Source organism: Hermetia illucens, chromosome 7 (genome assembly GCF_905115235.1).
Source record: "Hermetia illucens chromosome 7, iHerIll2.2.curated.20191125, whole genome shotgun sequence".
NCBI lineage: Eukaryota > Metazoa > Arthropoda > Insecta > Diptera > Stratiomyidae > Hermetia > Hermetia illucens.
The window spans coordinates 9,182,891-9,205,417 of NC_051855.1; the positions used below are offsets into that span (position 1 = coordinate 9,182,891).

Genomic DNA, 22,527 nt, shown 5'->3' on the forward strand with positions numbered 1-22,527 from the left:
CGGACTGGACTGACAACACAATGACCGTATGGGCATATTGGAACGATGGGCTGAGTTTGTTGTGAACTGCTTAAACCTCTACTACATGAATTATGATTTGTAAAGAAAAAACATACAAAGTAAATATCCTTCATATTTTTTTTGGTTTATTATGATAAGTAACATATTTTAATAAAACAAAACAAAAACACATCCACCCAATGCCAAAAAAATTCGCGAGCCTCTTATAAACCGATTTTTAAGATTTGTGTGAAACAAAACCTTATTAAAATCGATTCGATGTCTTTCTGTCACACCCGATTTACACGGAAACGACTGAACCAATTGTCACGAAATTTAGTGAGAAGGTGCATTCTGTAAACCTCTTTACAAATGGCAAGTGGCGTCATCTTGTGTTGAGCTTGAAGGTAGGCTCCCCATACCTGCGAAAGGGGGGACTAAAATTTTTAGTGACAGAATATGTTCTAGTGGGGAATCAAATGACTCGATTAGTAATTTTCGAAACTGATCTTGTTTCTAATATTGGTTGAATCACAGAGGAGTGAGGACTTAAAATATGTGCCCCAAAAAGTGAAACAGATCTCATTCTCAGAGCATATCTACCCGAAAAATCTGTAAAAATTACAAGGGTGCACCTATACGAAATTTAGCCCTCAAAAGCATCAAGTTAATGATAGCATACTACTGCATTTTAGAAATTTACCGGAAAACCTCCTTAATCTCATCCTAGAAGTAAAAGATTTTCCATTGGTATAAGGCATAACTTTGGGAAGTTTGAATGAAATCCAAGAATTATTAAGAAAGTTTTTGGCATTGAAACTTTGGCATTCCACGAAAATCTGTTGCACTCTAAGAGGTGTCTGACGTCATCATCATATAAAGTGAAGTTATATGAACGTCGGAGTCCATGGGGCCATTTTAGTTTTCCTTTTTTAGCTTTCTTTTAGTTATTTGTATATCAGTATCAATTACTCGAAACAACTAATTATATACGACGAGAAAGCTATGCATAGGGAGATTCTCTCATAACATGAACACAAAACCTTTTACCCAAAGCGCCCAACTTGCGGTATCCCGACTTATTCTAGTTTCTTTCAACTTTTTTCCACTTCAGGTAAAGCTAACCAACGAAACTATTGTTTAAAGGATATTTGATATTTCCTATATTAAATACCGTGGATTCGAGTAAGTCGGTTGCTTTCGAGTGAATGTTGAGGAAAGTTAAGTGCAAAAGAGAAGACGAGAATTGTAGTTTGGAAGGAAGACCTGCGCAAGAGGTAGGAAACAGATTAAAGAAAAATGCGTCGACTGTGTGATCTTTTCTTAAGCTTTATGTATAGACAGGAAATTTAGACAAGAACAAGTCGGGAAACCATAAGCACCAAATCTCGTAACAATCGATATAGCCGTTTCCGAGAAAAGTGTGTGTGACTGACAGACAGACATCGAACCGATTTGAATAAGGTTTTGCTTGGAAAACAAAGGATGTTTTGTTTGGAAAAGGATGCGGCAGAATAAATCGTGATTGTAGGAAAATTAGTCGGATCAACCTCCGAAATTGATTTAAAACAGCTCCACAAATTAAAAGGGAGCTGGAGGAATCGACCTCATGCAAGATGGACCTGCAAACGATGCAGCGTCGCCTGAATGAGCTTGGACTTCTTTCCCGAAAGTCTGTCCAAAAGTCTCGTGTGACAAAAGTCATTAAGAACAGGAGACTCGACTCGGCAAAAGAGAGACCAAACTGGATCATGGACGACTGGAAAACAGTCATTTTTTCTGATGGGTCCAAATTTAATTTGATTGGACCAAATGGTACAGCCCTAGTTCGCCGGAGAAAAGGAAAGCAGTATAGCGATGAATGCATGTTAATAATAATAATAATCGTTGGCGCAACAATCCATGTTGGATCAGGGCCTTGAAGTGTGTTAGAGCACTTCATTCAAGACCGTAACGGTACCCTAGGAGGCAATGTAGTCAGCATTGCGCTCGCCCGAGATTATTACCCTGATTTGACTCAGGTACTCATTCACAGCTGAGTCGACTGGTATCCGACGTCAAATCACGATACAAATTCCACTGCCACCAGTGAGATTTGAACCGCAACCTTCCGTACGACAGCCTTGCACTCAAGTCACATAACAAACCAAAAAGATGAAATTTTAAAAATAAGGATGCATCTGTTTTTGGGAATGCGAGGAGAGGTAACGTTAATTCGTGCCAAACAAGGCATAATTTTTGTGAATTCTTTTCGACAACACGGTCAAAATCTATTTATTAAAATCAATGGCACATTAAGGTATGACATTCGAAGCATATTGTATAAAATTTTCAGGAAGAAATATTGAATATTGCAATGGTAACAATTATTCAGAAACGTCTCCACAAGAAGTAGGATTGGGATGCCCCTCATAACTCGCTTGGTCGCTACTGATTTCCATGCCTTGCATAAAGATTAGTAAAGCAAAGAACATTCATTGAAGATACAGGCTGCCATATAAGCTGCAATCTCAATGATAACAAGAGGTTCTACTTAAGTGCTTTGTTGAAATTTTCCAAATATGCTGGTTCGAACTCTCATTGTTGTTCTACGTAAAACCTCCGACAAATATCCCAGGAGTGTATCTTTGCTCAGATCTTCATAGATAGGGTTGATGGCATCCAAAACATCCTTGGGAAGAGCACTATACATGTGTTTGGACGAATCGAATCCATTAGCAGCTGCAACTTTTTGCCATACGAACCATGAGTCCGCGCTGAGGCTTGTATGAGGCGTGGTTGCTTAAGCAGCTGTATCTTCCTTGCTTTTGCTCCGGTTCATCTCACATTTTCTCACAATATTCTTGAAAGGCTGTTACGACGACATAATTTTCCTTGCCGCTTTCGAGGCCTGGATATTCCAATTTGAAATTTGAGTCTTCAAGCTTCGACGACAGAAGGGAAATTTAGCACTCTCCTTTGCCGCGCTACAGGGCTGGGGAATTGGATTCTGAAAAAGAAGAAGAAGAGTGGAGGAGGATCGAGTGTTGGGAAGTGTTGTTGGCGCATGATCGAAATTTTCAAAGTGCAGTGTGGCACAAATTGATATTTCTCGCGAAAAAGGAAACTACAAGATCTGGTGCGGCGAAGTCGTCGAACGGTCGGCGTCCCGCGGAGCTGGGAAAATATGAAGTTTATGAATGCCTCGGGCAACGTTTACTCGTGTCCCGTCCCAGACTGCAAATCAATTGTTACATGGGTCACTACATTCAGACAAACCGCAAGTGCGACAAAAGGAAGAACTGGAGTCCCTCGGCCCGTTAGATCACCTGAGAACATTGAAGCAGTGAGAGCGTCAATGTTGCAATCGCCACGGCGTTCTGCGCGCAAACACGCATCTGCCATTGGACTATCCGATCGTTCTGTGAGAAGAATTCTTCGTGATGATCTTCATTTTCATCCCTATAAGATGGCGATAGTGCAGGAACTTTCAGAACGTGACTTCAATTCTCGGATGAACGCGTGTGAGCTTCTTCTTGATGTTCCCGAGGGTGCTATTGTTTTTTTTAGCGATGAAGCCCATTTTCATTTGTGTGGGTCGGTTAACAAACAATACATGCATTACTGGGCTGACACCAACCCTCGAGAATGGCATCAAAAGCCTTTGCATTCACCCAAAGTCACAGTGTGGTGTGCAATTTCTTCAGCTGGAATTATTGGTCCCTGGTTTTTTGAGGAAAATGAGGTTACAGTGACAGTGAATTCGGACCGGTATGTAAACATGCTACAGAATTTTTTTATCCCACGGCTAGAAAATTTGGATTTGGGGGACACTTGGTTCCAACAAGACGGTGCAACAGCACACACTTCAAGAGCATCGATGGCTGTTTTGAGGGAACATTTTCCTTATCTCAATTAGAGGCGATTTGAAATGGCCGGCACGCTCTCCCGATCTGTCCCCTTGTGATTTTTTTCTATGGGGTTTTTTTTTTAAATCCCGTGTTTATGTGAACCGTCCAAGAACCCTACAAGATTTGAAGACCAACATCCAAGAAGAAATTGCCAACATAACACCTGCTATGCTAACAAGAGTCATGACAAACGCCAGAAATCGGTTTACGCAATGTATGGAGAATGGGGGACGCCACCTAACAGATTTGATCTTCAAAACAATGTAAATAAAAACTTTTGATCTTCAAAACAATGTAAATAAAAACTTTAGACATGTTTTTATTGAGTGTTGATACCACTCGGTTATGATTCCAAAAATTCTGGATATTGGTACTTTTACGGAACACGATTGTATAGGGAGGATATAAAACCGGTTGGCAAAAGTGCAGTTTGGCAAGTTATCTATTTTACCGAGGAAAATTTGGCAGCAAAATTTCAAAATTCCATAAACCCAAAACAATAGAATTTTAACAAAAAAATTCATACCGAAATTGCCACAATTGTTCTAATTTGTATCTTATTGCATTCCCATGTTTTCACTTAGTTATAATGTAATAATAGACGAGCGAGATTGTTTTCGAACTTGATAGTTTTAACATGTTTGTTCCACCAACCGAATTTATAATGAATCTCACTTACAAATGGGACGCTAAGGTTTAACTATACAACAGTAGTTCATAATTATTTGAACAAACTATTCAATTAACTTTTACGGACATCTACAAAGCATTTAATAATAAAATAATACAGCCTTTAATATATCCAAAGAAAGATAAAGCAAGTGTGCCCCAATATGATAACAACTTAGTTTTTAGTCTAATTGCAATTTGAAAGATTTTATTTTGGATTTATATTTTCTTCTAAAGTAATTTAAGATTATACAATTAGTTATGAATAAATTGAGTTGGTTTTGCTCTAACCTCCCCAGGATCATCAGGAGCATCAGTCCTTCCGATTTTAGGGTCGCCTCCATTATATTGGAAGCTGCAAAGGTTTAAGTTGGGGTGGGTTGCCGCAGGAACACCATATTTTCTGGCCCCCCATGGAGAGAAAAGAAAGAGTGGTCCCCTCTTCGCGTAGATGTTAGGACCGGCTCATAGCTGATCCTTCCCCATCCATCCCGCGCGGATTAAATTTTTGTGATTTAATCCTTTCCCTTATTAGGTTTGGCAGTTTAGCTCCTTTGGGATTGAAATCTTCGGTTGTATGAACCTGCCTCGGGACTTCATGTCTCTATTAGAGGAGTTTACCCCAGGTAGCTTTGGTGATTCCTGAGTTCAGACACGTGATAAAATCTCTGTATCCAAACAAGGAGGTAATATTTGGGAACCAAGAACCTCGGCCCTCATCTCGCCGAACTTCTAGCATTCGAATTAGCTCCAGCACGTGCCGTTTGATTCCCCATATTATCACGCTCAGTTGGTGTTCACGACTGGCAAAGCTCTTAGGGGAGTTTGGTTGCCTGACGTTGTTGGTGCCAAGGTGATGTAACGCTGGACTCTCATCATAACTGAGTTAATGCCCAAAGTGGGGCACAACTGTTGCGTACTTAACAAGGTTCTCCATTCAGCAAATCAAATTAAAAAATTATTTGAAAAGATCATAAATCAATAACTATTGGAAATGTCATTTTAATCTTTGCACACAAACAGAGGCATTTAAAGTTTTTTTTTAATTACTGTTCGAGAACAATATCTTCAAGATGACCTCCATTCTGGTCAATGCATTGAGAAAGTTGAAATCGAAAGTTTTATTCCACTTTGTCTAGTGTGGTCAAAGGGTAGTATAGGTCCCAGGCCGAAACGTGGATTGGTACCCACGATGGAGCATAAAACCTGGGAAATGCCTGCTGAACTAACACCAACAGCTCTACTACCAAACCCTATCTCCACCTCCACGTGGTGACCGCTGGGAGCTCTTTCTTAACAAAAAGCTGCAGACGGAGAAGGATGAAGGCGAGTCTCCCGCGCCTTGAAACGGAACAAATTGTACCAACTGGTCCTCCAGGTTGGGGGTTGGGTAGAGCTGACAACCCTACACGGAAAACAACTCGTTACGAAGCCACAACAGGAAATATCCAGGCAAATCAGCAACAGATCAGATTTTCTCTCTGCGGCAAGCGATGGAAAAGCTGTTGGAATATGGACAACAGTTGCACCATATGTTCATCGACTTTAAAGCCGCCTATGATAGCTTAGCCAGGGTAAAACTGTACACGGCCATGAGAGAATTCGGTATCCCGACGAAATTAATAAGACTGACTAGGCTGACCCTGACCAATGTGCGAGGCCAGATAAAAGCAACAGGATCACTCTCAAGACCATTCGACATCAACAACGGTCTACGACAAGGGAATGCCCAATCATGCGTCATCTTTAACCTAACCCTCGAGAAAGTGATCCGTGATGCTGAGGTAAATGCAAGAGGTACGATCCTCTTCAAGTCCACCCAACTAGTGGCCTATGCTGACGATATCGACATCATGGGAAGAACCACCCGAGACGTACAAACTGCCATCAATGAAGGCAAGACAAAATATATGGTGGCAACGTCAGCACCGAAGACGAATCAGCCAACAACATCAAACCGCACCGGTCAAACACGAAGAAGAATAAGGATAGGAGAATACAACTTTTAGACCGTTGACAATTTCTCCTATCTAGGGTCGAAAATCACAACCGATAACAACTACGATGATGAAATCCGCGCACGGTTGTTGTCAGCCAACAGAGCCTATTTCAGCTTACAAAGACTGTTCTGCTCGAAACGTCTCGCCATAGGGTCAAAGCTCTTACTGTACAAGACTATGATCTTGCCAGTCCTCATGTATTCCTCGGAGACTTGGGTTCTCAGCAAGAAAAATTGCGAACTCTTGGCCGCGTTCGAGAGAAGAATCCTCCGAAGAATTTTTGGCTCCCTACATGAGGATGGACGATTCCGTAGCCTACACAATGAAGAAATCTATGAGCGATACCATGACCGTCCGGTTGTGGATAAAATCCGGCTCAATAGGTTACGGTGGGCGGGTCACTTAATCCGTATGGATGAGGATGATCCCACCCGGAAAGTCTATAAGGGCTATATCTATGGTAGAAAAAGAAGACGAGGCAGACCCTGCCTAAGATGGAGCGATGGCGTGGGTCAGGACGCCAGACAGCTTTCAGGGATATCGAATTGGTGGACCTCGGCGCAAAACCGGGATGTCTGGAGTTCCTTATTAAGGCAGGCCTAGACCGGATACCGGTTATTGCGCCGTTGATGATGATGATGATTTGTCTAGTGTGCCCAGCAGCACGAATATTAGTCTTCAGCATACCCAAGGTCTTTGGAGGAGTAGTATACACAAAGGATTTGGGATATCCTCATAAAAAAATGACAGCGTGCTAAGTCTGGCGAGCGTGTTGGCCAATCAAGATCATCCCTCAAAGAGATAAGACGTTCAGGAAGATGTTCGCGCAAGGCGAGCCATTGATATTCGTGCCGTGTGAGCTGTGGCGCCATCTTGTTGGAACCACACATCCCTCAGATTCATCCCCTTAAGTTTGGGAAGCAAAAAACCCTCAATCATTCAGATATAATGGTCAGAAATAACTATAATTTCCATGTCGTTCTCTTAAAAAAACCAAGGTCAAAAAATAACAGCTCTCGATAATTCACCTCAAACAATCTTAAGTTCTTCATCTAGGGTTGTTCGTTAAGTTCTCGGTTGTTCGTGCCACGCCAATATTGGATATTTTGTATATTACCGCATCCTGACGGACGAAACTGCGCCTCATCGCTGATGAACACACACCAGGGGGCAAGTTTTCGACAAAGGCTTCGCAAGCCCTTGCTCGTGAATCGAAATCGCATGTAGCAAGTTTCAGCACCACTGCCAGTTTGTATGGATGAAATTTTAGGTCTTCATGAAGAATTCATCTTATTATGCGATTAAAAATCCTAAGAGCAACTGAATTTTGCGTGCAGATTGCTCGCATTCCGTACTTTCTCGACATTGTCTGGAGTCCTGGTGGTTTTTGAGGGTCCGGGACTTTTTTTACACTCACTGCTCGAACAATCGATTTCCGTGTGTAACTAAAAAGACCCTTACAAAAAATCAATCCTACCGGGGTATCCGCAGAATGGAACTTCAATTAAATAAAGCCATAAGGTTCAACGTATATATATAGTTAGAAAGCCCACGAGCCCTCGTCCCGCCCAACCAGACCGGAAGCGGCCAACCTTAGAATTCGCTGAAGGCAAAATCCGAAGGTCCGCATCAGGTCCGATGTTGGGTTTCAACCGACCATACCATACGAATATGTACTGCTGCGACCATAGGTATCCCAAACACGCGAACGGTGGCTTTAATCTGCAGAGACTGCAGATTTTAAATGGAAGACAGTATGAATTAAGACTGAAGCCCAGTTGGCCAGGTTATTACCGGAATTCTTCAGACTTGTAACACAGGTTACATCTCCATGTATAATCCATCCGTAATATCCAACGTTACAGCGCTTTATGTAAATTTTCCGGGACTGGCTTAAATTAATATTTAACCCAAGGTTTTGATGGAGAATCTTGCAGACGGAGTTACGACGATTGGTGTATTCGATACTGCTCAACATCCTGCATGCAGATGATATGTGCTGAATGATCTCCTCTTAAAGTTGCATCACCTGCAACTGGCGATCGAGGAGTCATGATGGATGTAACGTTTGTATTTTTTGTTAAGAGGGAGGCTTCGGTCTTATAGAATAGAACAGCGTTAGCCAATCCTTTTGTCGGTGGCTTCGATGTGAATGCCTGGTAACAACAAATTTGTCATATGACCTCCGTGAATGGGTTTCTCCTCCCACATGTCGATCTTGTGTTAGACTGAAGTAACATCCCCTTCCCATTCTCTGTTTTTCAAGTTCAAAGGAGAAAACTTATGCCATGACGGCAGTCCGATGTAGTTTTTTCAAAGAAAAACCCACGGAAATAATGCCGAGGTATTTATAGAATTCGTCTGAATCCATACCTCAATTTGGATATTATTGTGGCAGTTCCCTGATTGTCGGGAGTGTTTTTCCCCAACAATTGTTTTCATGTGGTATTTCTCCAAACCCAACTGCATGCCCATATCCCTGCTGAACTGGATGGTGATTTCCAGCAAGGAGGGAAGCTGGTTTTCGTCTTTGACATACAGTTTGATGTCATCAATATACATTTAATGATTTAATGTTGATTTCGACAATATGCCGTGTTAAACTTGAAACCCGTATTTGGTTTCATATAGAAGGATTGCGCCGAAAGCCAAACAAAACCACAGCGGGTTTGGAGAGCTGCCTTCGAAAATGTCACGGCTGATTGATATCCCTCCTGATGTTTGTAAGGTACCTGTTCTCAGGAGAAGAATCACATTCGAGTTGATTTTGTACAAGCGTAATTCTTGTAGTTAATACGAATGTGATATGAAGTCAAAGGCTGATTTTTAATCGACAGGCAGTCGAGATATTTCGTTCCTGATGGACAGCCTGCTTTGCAATTACCTGTCGATTATAAGCTGTTCTTTACAGCTTCGAGAGTCTTTTGCCTTTTGCATCCCTTTGCTGCTCAGCTATAAATTTATAAACATCAAGATGTTTTGAGATAGGATAGGAAGACAAGTAATTGGTCGACATTTCGATAGGCAAGGTATCCCCAACCAATATAGATATCAGGTATCTTGACAATTATCCCGAAAAACAAAATAAAGAGCATTTTGAGGACTATCAACGTAACACACCGAAAGATAGCATTTGTGCAAAAGATGGAAGAAAACATCAAACTACCGTTTTTATTTCATTCGACAGCTGCCGGAAACCGGCGAACACGCAACAAACTATCCCTAGCAACACTTTCCATAATGACTAAGAAATGCGATGATCTATCGACTCGTGACTATGCCCTTCTCAATACATTAATAACGACAAATGCAAAGTGAGAACCAAAAAAGCGCGGAAGTAAAACTTATTCCCTTCTGATGCATAAACTGCGACGAATCTTCAAAAAATTTTGCATTCTTATCACTTGATCTAGCAGGCCATTCTAAGTAAAAACAAACCTCTCACATGAGAAAGATTCAAAACAAATTCCGGAAAAAAAGCGAAATATACAAGGTATCTTGCTCTGAATGTGGAACAAACTAAAACATTTTGGAACACAAGATTCACAGAACACCTAAGGCAAACTGAAACAACGAGAAAAAATAATACTAAGGCTACTAAACCCATGGTGGCCAAACATATGTTTAGGGGAAGGAAACCATATAGATATTAACAACGTGGAAGTGCTTAAGCAGGTACAGAAGTGCTCTCTATTCCTCATCCGCCGTATTTTAGCAATTTGGACCTAGCAGGCTATTATTCTTTCCCCAGATTGAGGATGCATATGTGAAACACGAGTTTCAAGTTGAATGCAGCAAGGATCATGTCATGAAAAAATGAAATAAGATTTGACGAAAGAAGCCGCCGCAACGTTTTCTCGCCTCGGTCGAATTATCAAACTTGCCTGGTTTTTAGTCACTTTTCTCCTACACATATTGACAAATTCAATTCAATGGTCCGTATTCTCTCCGCGCTACTCTTGGCTCTATTTTCTTTTTCGTCTATCCACTTTGAGCATATTGTTCGTACTGGTTTCTTATACTTCTCATTAGGACCCGATGTTACTACGGAACTATTAGGTTGTTGCAAATGAAATGTCGGATTTTTCAATGAAGTGAAGTTAGTTATGATTTTAATGTTTAAAATTGCCGCAAGGTGACTCTGGTGGTATGGGATAATTGAGTATAAATAGTCGTTCGTTCGATCAAGGAGTCATTTCAATTTCAATCGTCATTGAAGTTCCAAGTAAAACTCAAAGAAAAAAGCATGGAAGGGAGTCTAAAAACGTCTACTTTTTCTATATGAATTTAAACTTGGTCACAACGCAGCGGAGGCAACCAGAAACATTTGCAGAGCATTTGGAGCTGACGCAGCAAACGAACGAACGACACAGCGGTGGTTCGAAAAATTCCGATCAGGCGACATGACCCTCCAAAGTGAACCTCGTGGACACCCAGGACCATCGATCGACAACGACGAGTTGCGTTTGATAGTGGAATCTGATCCCCGATCATCGATTCGTGACATTGCAGAGAAAATAGGCGTACACTATTCGACACTATCTCGGCACTTTCAACAGCTTGGAAAGGTGAAGAAGCTTGATAAGTGGGTTCCGCATGAACTCAACGAGCAAAACATGGCGCTGCGAATGGAAATATCCAGTTCTCTACTCAACCGCAACAGGAACAATCCCTTTTTGCGCAGAATAGTGACATGCGATGAAAAGTGGATATTGTACGACAACCGTCGCAGATCAGCGCAATGGCTAGATGCCGATCAGCCTCCACAACACATGCCAAAACCGAGCCTTCACCCGAAGAAGGTAATGGTAACTGTTTGGTGGTCTGCATCTGGAATTATTCATTATTCGTTTTTGGAGCGTGGTGAAACAATTAATGCAGAGAAATATTGTGCTAAACTTGATGAAATGCACGAGAAATTACGTGTTCAGCGGCCTAGATTGGTCAACAGAGATGGAGTGATACTGCTCCATGATAACGCCCGACCTCATGTTTCCAGAATGACGGTCCAAAAATTAAATGAATTACGATATGAGACTCTTCCTCATCCACCATATTCACCCGACCTCTCGCCAACCGACTACCACTTTTTTAAGCATTTAGATCACTTTTTGGCGGGGAAACAATTCACCAATGAAGTAGCTGTCAAAAATGCCTTTGAAGAATTTCTTAGCTCTAGAAACCCAGACTTTTACGAAACTGGAATAAATGCCCTTGTATCTCGTTGGGAGAAGTGCATTGAAGCTGCTGGTTCTTATTTTGACTAATAAAATTAATTTTCATAAAAGTTATAGTTTTTTGAAATTTTACTCAAATATCCGACATTTCATTTGCAACAACCTAATAAATGCCAGGAGTAACCATAGTAGAAGGACTGTTTTCACCAGTAGAAAAGGAGCTGCACTGTCAATATCTGCCAAAGCAAAGTGGAACAGGATGAATTTGAGCTAGAAATACAAAAGAATACGGTGAGAGAAAACTACTCCGCGCTTCGTTTTTCATACAGATATGATATTACACTATTTCGCGGTCAATTGGTTCTTGGAGACCATCTCACTAGAGATTCGATCCGCAGCCATGATAATCCCGGAATTCAGTGTCGTGTGACTTTTCGCTACTACAAATACTCAAGGGACCGGTAGGAACACCGTTTAGACTCAAAAAAGACAAGTTGAACTGAAGGAAGCATTAAAGACCACTGCAAAAGGTGGCCGACCCGTGTAACTTTCCAAAGGATTCGGATAAATGTGTATTTTGTCTGAGAAAGATTCAATTAGGGGCAAGCAAGTAGAATTGGAAGAATAAGGAATTTAAAGAGACTTCAAAATAAGTCGTTATTTCTTAGGCACAGTAGTATAAGCTCAAACGTTGAGTTTTCAAACTAAGCTCAAGGCCAAATCAATTCTAATTACTGAATTGATCTCCTTCCAGTTCCGTGGATGACATAACTAGCGACAAAAAAATATGCGTGTATGTGTAATATATATTTTTTCACTTACTTACGACCTAAAAACAAAAATAAAAAATAATTGACCTTACATACAAAAAATACAAGGGTACATACGATTATTATGTTTTATCTCTCACAGTTAAGTTTTCAAGTTTTTATATTTGTTTCTTTGAGTGGTTGATTTTTTTTCATTTTTCAGGTTTGTTGGATTTTCATGATAGTTGTTTCAACACTTTCGCGTTTTCATTTTGGGTCGGCATTCCCTTAGAGCAATAATTAAAAAAAAAAAATAAAGGAAGTCGTCCATAGTTAGCTTTTCAACTTCATCCCCCTTACAATTAGATGTTGACTTCACATGTATTTCGTTTTCCTCTACGAATTCAGCTTCTTATGCTTCCAGAAAGAAACAAAAGAAAAACACTCCCTAAAATCTAATATCTACAATTTTTTTTGCGATTTACTGTTTTAATTTAACCAATTGTCCTACTTCCTTCTTTTTATTTTTTTTTTTGTTTGTTCGTATCTCCGTTTCGCTGACGTTCATATGATGTGCATCTAAATTATAAAGAGAAGGAAAGCTCAGAGAAAGAAAACTGATAGGACTGGCGAGTTGGAAATCACGATTAAGCATGAGACACGATCACCATTCACATTATACAACCAAACATCATGACGACGCTGCAATTACAGTAGTGGCTGCGGCAACGAGTTGCTCTTTATTGGCTTGCAGTTTTAATGTTAATTTATTATGTTTAGAGTTTTATCTAGCGCTAATGATTTTCTTTTTTTTTTCTTCTAAAATTCACTAAAGAATTTTTGTTGTGTGTGTGTTGATGATTTTTGGTTTATCTATTATTCATTTGCTTTACTAGTTTTTGATTTTCAATACCGAGCGAAAATACACACACCACGTATAAGACGATTTAGCCTAGCTTGTTTTTAATTTCATGAGAATTTTGTTATATTATGTACGTGTATTGATTATTAGGTTCTTGTTTCGTTCGTATTTAGGTTTCGTTTTTGTGTATGTTTTGCAGTTTTTTTTTGATAAAAGAAGGAGTTTTTAGTTTTCCTGTTTTTTTATATTTTTTCTTTTTTTGGTTCAATTTTTACTAGAGATGTGTGTGTGTGCATACATATGCATGTCATAAACCTATAATATAAATATACAGTTAGTTCATTTATTTCAATATGTATATATATACATATATATATATATAGATTTTCGTATTCATTCTTTTGTTTAGATTGCATCTTTCAGATAATAAGTCGTTTGTTTTTCATCTTATAAGTGTTGTTTTGGTTTTTTTTTTTACTTTTTTTTTTATTGTATACTCTTTCGATCACCCCGAACTTAAAACTTTATTTTCAACTTACAATCTATACATAATATAAACTTTGAATACACAGTAGCAAGGTTTCCCGAATATGGATTTTGTTGTTGCAGTTACAATTATTATTTATTCGCTTAAAGATCACACACTACTACGACGACGTGTTGTAGTTGTAAAATTTCTAATAGCCTAAAGATGACTATCATCAATAATATATATTCTTATATATATTACATGCATAATTATTTTTCTTCTTTCACTTTATATCTGATTTGTAAACATTGAATCTTTGTATTCCTAGAAAAAAACCTTGTTGCATTCGCCTTATCTAATTAGTTAACTTAAATAAAAATATATATTTAATTTCTCTCATGCATAGATACTTATATATCTATAGGTGTGTACTCTTAGATAGTCACATATACACATCCGGATGCATATATAAATACATATGCATGAATCGTACCTTTTGCAGCGTTTTGTGAAATTACAAGTTACATCTCTTGTGTTGTAAGTTTTCATGTTTAAAGTCTTAGGATTTTCTAATCATGTCCTGAACTTTCCGCAACATCTACTTTAATATATACACCAAGTTTGCACATATAAATAGATATATGTACAGCTAATGCTCACGGATATAAGAAATTCACTTAAGACCTACTACCTTATTTCTGTTAAATTTCAATCATGATTTGTTGTGTTTCGCTTCTTTGTCATTTAGTTTTTTAGCAATTACACTTAAAATTGGTAATATATAATTTCAGTATTGTGTTTTATCGTAATACCACGCTATTATTATCTAATTACTCATTCTTCATTTGTAGCTTTGTTTTTTTTATCTTCTCATATAAACTAAATAAAATTTTTTCTTCCATCTATTAATTTAATTCAAGTAGGTTTTCTGGTAAGAATGACTTTAAATTCGATGGAGTACCCCGCTCGGTTGCGCCATCAAGTGGTGAGGTCCATAAGTTGGCTGTTGTATTTGGGCTAGGCCATACCGACCCACCACCCCACGTATCTGAAATAAACCGAAGGGATCACATAAGTTCATTTTATTTGTAGGGGTACACTATTGCGGCTCTATTTCAGCCTAATCCGCATGGTGCGAGTTGCTAATCTACCTTTTTCAGTCCTTAGTTTTCTTCTTTACTACCATTTTTCTTTTCCTATTTAATTCTCCATTATTTAATGCTGTTGAAGCTGAACAACCACAAAAACCAAAACAAATAACATTGACACAATCCGGGACATGAGATCCCTGAACCAACTCGACCATTTTTAAAGCTTCAGCTATAGAAAAACTAACTGTTACCAATTGGGAGGGGTCAAGCAGTGTACTGCAGGATAGACTGATGCGGAACATAGCTCCCTGAGGCCAACCTATCTATCTCTAAGGATGAGTTGTCTCTCCTCTGGGACGGTGTGTGCCTTTTCAGGGGCCAAGCCTCTCGTCTACCAAGACCGTTAGTGAGTGGTGATAGCCACACCCTGTACGAGGTGACCCTACTATTAACAAAACGCTACGGATCTAAACTGGGGAGTCGAAAAACACCTCCCCCAATCCAGGGTGTCATGCGAACCGTGCCCATTGGATAGTTTGCAGTCGGGGGTAACTGACTGTATTCGAACGGAGCCTCACTGATACCTGGTCGCCTCAGTGAGTAAGTTAGATCTTACCGTGCTACGGGGGGCTATGGCACGGCGGACCTCTTAACCCCCATACTCGTGGGAATCAAATGAGTACAAAACTGGAAAAAAAAAAACAAAAACCAAAAAAGCGGGGCCCCGTACCGCACCAAAACTGGTTAATCAGGCGGAGGCACGTCTCCGAATTACTGAAAGCCAGGTGACTACACCCAAGAAGGAAGAAGTTGGGACGTCAAGCAGTGGATCCAAGGTGAGCATTGGTATACTGCATGGACTACAGCCAACGAACATCACTGCTTAAAGAGCAGGGACCAGCAAAAGCACGTCTGAGATAAATATAACAGACGTCAGGAAGGAGACAGGTCTCCGTGGCGCCGGGGTTAAATGGTACCTGCGCTATTTGAAGGAAGGCCTGAAACCAGAAGAGGCCCTTAAGAAAGCTCAGGACAGACCTAAGCCATCTCTACCGGAGCCGAGAAAGCGGGGAGCAGCAGAGATCAGCCCGCATGAAGGGAATGCTCCCAAAAAACCCAGACCTGAACCCACGGGAAGAGAAAACCCGGGCAGGTCAGGAGTGAAGGCAGGACCCAGGAAGCCCGGCATTAGCTATGCTAGTGCGGTCAAGGGCATTCGACTGGCCATACTGCCAAAAATGTTTCCCGAGCAAATACTCACTCGGGAGGAACAGGAAATCATTGAAGAACTTGTCGTCAAGCAGATGATCAAGGGTTGGACGTCGAAACTGGTGTTCACCGGGATACGCTTTCGACCAGGCCTTATACTGGTGGACTGCGCGACGGAAGGTACCGCAGAATGGGTCAGAACCATAATTCCTAGATTGCCAGGCTCGGAAGGGGTGGAACTGTCAACATGTGCTGGAGATGATATACCAGGAGCCCACATGGTGACAGTTTTTCTTCCAAAGGCCGCGGCAATAGTAACAGAAGACCTCATGAGACTCCGAATTGCTCAGAACGAAGATCTCCATACTCGACTATGGAGAGTCTTCAGAAGCAAGGTGGAGGGAAAGGGTAAACTCCTCACGATCGGGGTAGATGACCGATCCCTAGAGGCAATTAAACGTCGGAGTTGTCATATCAACTACCGATTTGGCAACATACCCGTGCATGTGCACAAGGAAAAGCCAAGGAAAGAGACCTCGGAGGAGGCATCGGGTGGAAAACTTACCGAGGTCCCTGAAGAAGTCGCGGAAGCCATAGAGGCGGAAAGAACGGGATCAACCGGGGAAATAGACCTGCTGCCCAGTGAAGAGCAGAAGCTGGACGACCTAGACCTAGGACTGCTAGGGCTCGGGGTGGACAGCGACGCGCAGGAAAGCGCCATGTCGGAGGAGGAGGGTGACACTCCGACAGTGGAGAAGAGCTCCAAACAATAACGGAGTCAATGGCCAGCACTAGGATAGCCCAGATAAACCTCCACCATGCGAGAGCTGCATCTGCAGTGATTGCAAGGGCAAATTCCAAGGAGAACATTGGAATAGTGCTGGCTCAGGAGCCCTGGGTGTACCGGGGGCAGATTCGCGGTCTGCAAGGAGGAGACATGCAGGTAATTTGGGACTCCTCTTGTGAAAAACCAAGAGCTTGCATAATTCTCAAACCTAGTTTAAAATACATATGTCTTTCAGAGTTCTTAACCGGGGACCTTGTGGCTATCCAAGTCTCATTGGAAGCCGGGAGGAGCACTCGAAAGGTAGTGGTAGCATCGGGATACTTCCCAGGAGACGAGAGCCGGGCTCCACCGGAACAAGTCGCAAAGCTGACGGAGTATTGCGAGGAGAGGGCGTTACCACTTCTTCTCGGCTGCGATGCCAACGCCCACCACGAAGTGTGGGGAAGCAGTGACACTAATCGTAGAGGTGAGTACCTTCTCGAATTTATTCTTAGTAATAAGTTAGAAATATACAACGTAGGGAACACTAAAACATTTGTGACCAGCACCAGACAAGAGGTACTAGATATAACTCTAGGAAATACCCTAATTAACGGGATGGTCAGGAATTGGAGGGTGTCGGATGAACCCTCAATGTCTGATCACAGGATAATCAGATTCGACATTGAGGGTAACTCCGAAATAAAAAGAATAATAAGGAATCCCAAGAGAACGGATTGGGAATCCTACGCAACGCACCTGAGCAACAACATTGCCCACCTTCAAGGGAGCGGTGACATCAGGAGCGAATTAGAATTAGAAACGGTGGTGGAAGACCTCAACACAATCGTCATTGACGCATATGAGGCCAGCTGTCCGGCCAAGACAGTCAAGTCATCAAGGGATGTACCATGGTGGAACAGAAACTTAGCCAGAATGAGAACGGAGGTACGAAAACTCTTTAACCGGGCAAAACGAACCGGGGACTGGCGGAGGTATAAAAATGCACTGACTGCGTATAGCAACGCCATCAGGGAAGCGAAACGGAACAGCTTTAGGGAGTTCTGTGAAGGGATTGAACAGATCACAGAAGCAACTAGGCTGTACAAGGAGAAGTCGTTAACGTTCTTCACAGGACCATCGACATATTTGCGACTACATGCAAGTTCTTTCGCATGCGTGTATGTGTTTGAAGTGGGGAAGAGGCAAATTCAAACAGACCCTCGTGATTCATTGTACTCCATTCCCCCGGGAAATATCCAGGATTCCTCAGGATTTCTATTAGTGGATGTGATGATATCCCCTGCACTTGAATACATCAACTCCAAAAAGGTGATGCCTAATGCGTCCATAGGCGGAGCACGCACATAGAAAATATTAAATAAATTCTGTCAGGAAAAGCTTGGTATGCTTAGCAGCATTAAACCTCTGCGTCCTGTCATTATGGGAAGCTTGTTCCCCGTTTGTGATAGTAGCATTAGCTAATGCTACTGGCACCCCAATTGCTGGTTCGCTCCGGTCCGGGTATAACGGAAATTGAACCCTCTTCTTGCTAAAACATTCGAGATTTTATTTCCCTCTACCCCACAATGACCGGATACCCAGAGTTCAATCGGTTTCCACATTCCTGAACGATTTTTGACGTAATCAAAGCACTGCCCATTTCAACTTGATTATCGCTACAGATAACGATGGACCTGCCCTTAAACCACTCGTCCATTATCCAGGTTGGCGGCCTTAGGATCGCATACACTTTTGCTTGAAAGACCGTTGCTTACTATCCCAAGGGAAAAGCTCAGTCCTCGCTTTTCTTCTAGACATAGACTTCTGCTCCATCATCGGTGTAGAAGACGCCAGTATATCTTGACACGCATTCTTCTGGTTCGTCGAAGTTTCTTCTTCATTTCAAGATAACTTCATACCTTCTACCAAACAGATGTATGGGGATCCGAGAATCAAAAGGTATGCGGAAACTAGATTCAGTTCTCCCAATAATTCCCCAATGCTCTGTGCCCGAACATCCAATGTTTCCCCATATATCTAATGAAATTAGTCTACGAGCTGCGCTCATCGCAATGCTCTGAATAAACAAATCTGCGATGAGATCCACCACGAATCCTTTCGCAAGAGCTCAAAGCTTGAAAAGCACCTTACCCCTAAGAAGTCGAGATTCATCGCGAGACTAAGAAACCAACTTGGATAGTGCCGGGATTGACATAACTACTGATGCTATAAAAAAAGAGCGTGTAAGGCAACCAGAATTCTGTGATTTTATCAAGAAGAAGTGAAATATCCACAAAAATATCAGGGTCCTGATACCGGGTATTAAGTTGTCCTATATTAGGGCGGTGGAGGAGAAAAACATCCTAGCATCATGTGGCAAAGTCATGGGGGAGACACAGGTGACCTCTCCTCCACAAGGTAGATGAGAACGCGGAAAAATGAAGTAAGGATGATATACATAAACCCCGTTTATGCCCAACAAGCGGCCAAGAAAAAAAGCAAAGCCTCTTCGCCGAAAGTAGAAGCTCGTAAGCCTGAACAACGAACGAAGGTGGGCGACAAGAAGCGGCAGAAGAGGAAAAAGATCCAGAAATAATCATTACTTCCAAGAAAGGAGATCTATCTTACACCGATATCCTTTGGAAAGTCAAATGTTTGACACTGATGCTAAACAAATCTAGCGAGAAGACAGCGGATAGTTTTCGCGACCAAGTGGAAAAGATACTAGGCGACCAAGCTGAAGTGAAATCTCGAAAGCAACAAATAATAATCGAGGACAAAGACCTCGACGAGATTTACGAGACGGTTGAATCACGGATGCTTCAAATGCCTCGATTTCGGTCACTTTTAAGCAGCATGTACTAGTAAGCACCATAGATCCAGAAGGTGCAGGAAGGACGTGGCGGGAATTTGTGAATCTTACCCAAATTACGCTAGTGCTATGTGGGTGAAAGACTGATCTGGAAACGCGGCGATGTGGGCATGCGGAGAAAGAGACATTCCTGGCGGCTTCAGAAGGAGATCACGACCCGAAGAGAATGACTCTGAAAAAAGTGGGCTAGTTGTGTCATCAGGTAACTGAGGCATGCGGCTCTACAATGCCGCGACAGAAGTTCCACTACAGTAGGAAACTAAACTACTGTTGAGAACGTCATGTCTACGAGCGAGCAGGCTTTGCTAAAGGACAAGAGGGAAGTCAGAACATCGGCATCCGAAGAAAGAATACCCCGATCTTCAAAGTAGCCTTAAAAAGACTATACGGGAAAGTACATGGAATTGCTACAAGCAGATGTGCCTTGAGACAAATATGGACCCCTGAGGCGCTGCTTACAAAGTTGTAATCATCAAGATTCGTGGACAAAAATCACCACAAGTCAAATACCCGAGGCTCTTACTCAAAATAATCGCAATCCTTTTCCCCCCAACAGGAAGAAAATCAACGCTCCAACAGGACATCTTCACAATCCCCGGGGTGACCGAGAAGGAGCTACGAGAGATTTGTAGACGAATTGGTAATAATATCCCTTCGTACAAAAAAACCTGAAATTGGCCGCTGGTAAGTGCTGCGCGATTGTGACGCTGGATATCAGGAATGCTTCTAACCCGGCCAACTGGGGTTGCATCAAGGGCACCCTATCTAAACTGGGTTAATTAGCTCGAATAATTGAGAGTTACCTCTCGGAGAGACTTCTTTGATACGAGACGGACAACGCGTCAAGGAATACCGCTCTGTCCTCGGGAAACAGGACAAACCTCTTCAAAAATGAAACAAAAAATGTGCGATTAAGTTGCTAATTGACCTTCCATCGTCAAAGGGGCCCTTAATCGTCTAGAGAACTTCTTGTTGACAAGAAGTTCCCTGAACTTTGTCCAATCCGTTTTCCTAGGATTTCACCTTTGTATTACAGACTGTTCGTCTACAATAGTCAGACTAAATTCTAAGTAACGGTGATCTGAGTTTGGAACTTTATCTAACAGATTATTAGGTCAATTAATTCACTCCTGCTTGGCCCCAAGTCCTTTGGTAATGCGGTATATACAATTGAAATCATTGCGTTCTGCGGCATCTTCCGCTTCCCTGGTCAGCGTAATAGCAAATTCCCTTTTGTCACGCCACACACTACGTTGAACTTCCCAAGAGTTCGCTCGGTATCGGAGTTCGAGTATGTCACGACCGCCATCATACGCAGAGAGCCTTCAAACGGTTCCGGTCTTCCACTTCAATAATTCCCAAGTCAACCAGATCTAATGACCCCTCCCTTCGGGAGGTGACCGACGACCTGCGTAGCACCGGAGAAAAGAGCATGTTTGAGATGGCGGCCCAATACTCATCGATATTCTCAAGCGGGTTACTCAGTGTATCTTCGCGACAGTAGGTAGCATGCAGATACCCCTCCTCACTTAAAACGGGTGCTCTTCTTTGAAATATTAACGATCATCCCCTCTTTCCACTCTCTAGGACAGCGGATTTACAGGAAATGCAGGTGCAGCAATAAATTACTCTGCGGGGAAACCGTCGAAGTTCAGCGGCTTTACCCGGTTGAATGCATTTATGGCTGAAATGGTTTCTATTCTGCCTGGAGGAACCGTCCTTATCCGCATGTTATGGTGACTGTCCAATTCATACGCCAAAGGCAGAAATTCACCCTATGTGATACAGTTAAATCCGTGATGAAGTGGTCCTTCTATCTCTTCAGCTACTCGTCATCGTAGATGAGAAGTCGACTGTTAGAGACCTTCACAAGGCCATCGAAAATTAGGAGGCCTCCCCTAAACTGCGGGTAACTGCTCGTAGAAAGCATCCTTCTCCACTATATCGGAAGTCTCCGATGATGCATAGCAATATACACTTGTGGTGCTCCTTAACCTAGAACCGAACCTTTATAAATTGAGTACACATAAAGGCATCTTAGGAGTGTTGTAACGAAACAGGTTTTATGTTAAGAAAGGATGTTAGATTTGTAATCCATGCTAAGTAAAAATTTCGGAGCGAATTTATCTCAGATTTTGAGAACTTTCATTCATCATTTGTCCTTACTTCTATTCTGCAACAATATGGGCAAGTAGACCTCTTTTAGTTTTTATCAAAACGGTTTCAGGTCTTCTTATTTAGGAATCATGTCACCAATAAGAAAATAATTTGGCAGCGGTTCAACCTCTAAGTTTGAATATGCCGCGTCATGGAAGCAGCATGAAGTTGATAAGGACGTTGGTGATTTGCTTAGTGAAATCAAGAAAGAGTAATATAATTATATTCCGGCAAAAATCCCAAAACACAAGATTGGTAGTACATACGATGTAACTTCTTTTCCATTTCAAATGAATATAATCAGAAGTTAGCGCCGAAGGTGGACATCCAGAGTAGGCAGTTGGACGAGCTAAAGAACATCGTTTTTGAGCACATGCTGCTTGAGCAGAGGGATGCAACATGTAATTTTAAGGTTGCAGTGGACAAAGTCTGTTCGAAAATGTTTCCTCAAGAACCTCAGCCCTAGCTCTTCCTCATTAAGTCTGTTAAAGATTTGGAATATGTGGAGGAAAGTATCATCATCATCAACGGCGCAACAACCGGTATCCTGTCTAGGCCTGCCTTAATAAGGAACTCCAGACATCCCGGTTTTGCGCCGAGGTCCACCAATTCG

At 41.7% G+C, this 22,527-nt stretch overlaps 1 protein-coding gene across 5 annotated transcripts in view; it reads right to left on the reverse strand.

The window, feature by feature from the left end:
- Positions 1 to 12,526: 12,526 nt before the first annotated feature.
- LOC119660936 (protein Gawky) overlaps positions 12,527 to 22,527 on the reverse strand; it is a 47,503-nt gene continuing 37,502 nt past the window's right edge. For 3 of the 5 annotated variants that reach the window (XM_038069932.1, XM_038069935.1, XM_038069934.1), the window contains exon 11: positions 12,529 to 14,864. In XM_038069932.1, the coding sequence (XP_037925860.1) occupies positions 14,722 to 14,864 (143 nt within the window). In that variant the 3' untranslated portion in view covers positions 12,529 to 14,721. Of the gene's footprint in view, positions 14,865 to 22,527 lie in introns of all 5 variants that reach the window. The other 2 variants (XM_038069931.1, XM_038069933.1) reach the window with 1 other exon arrangement.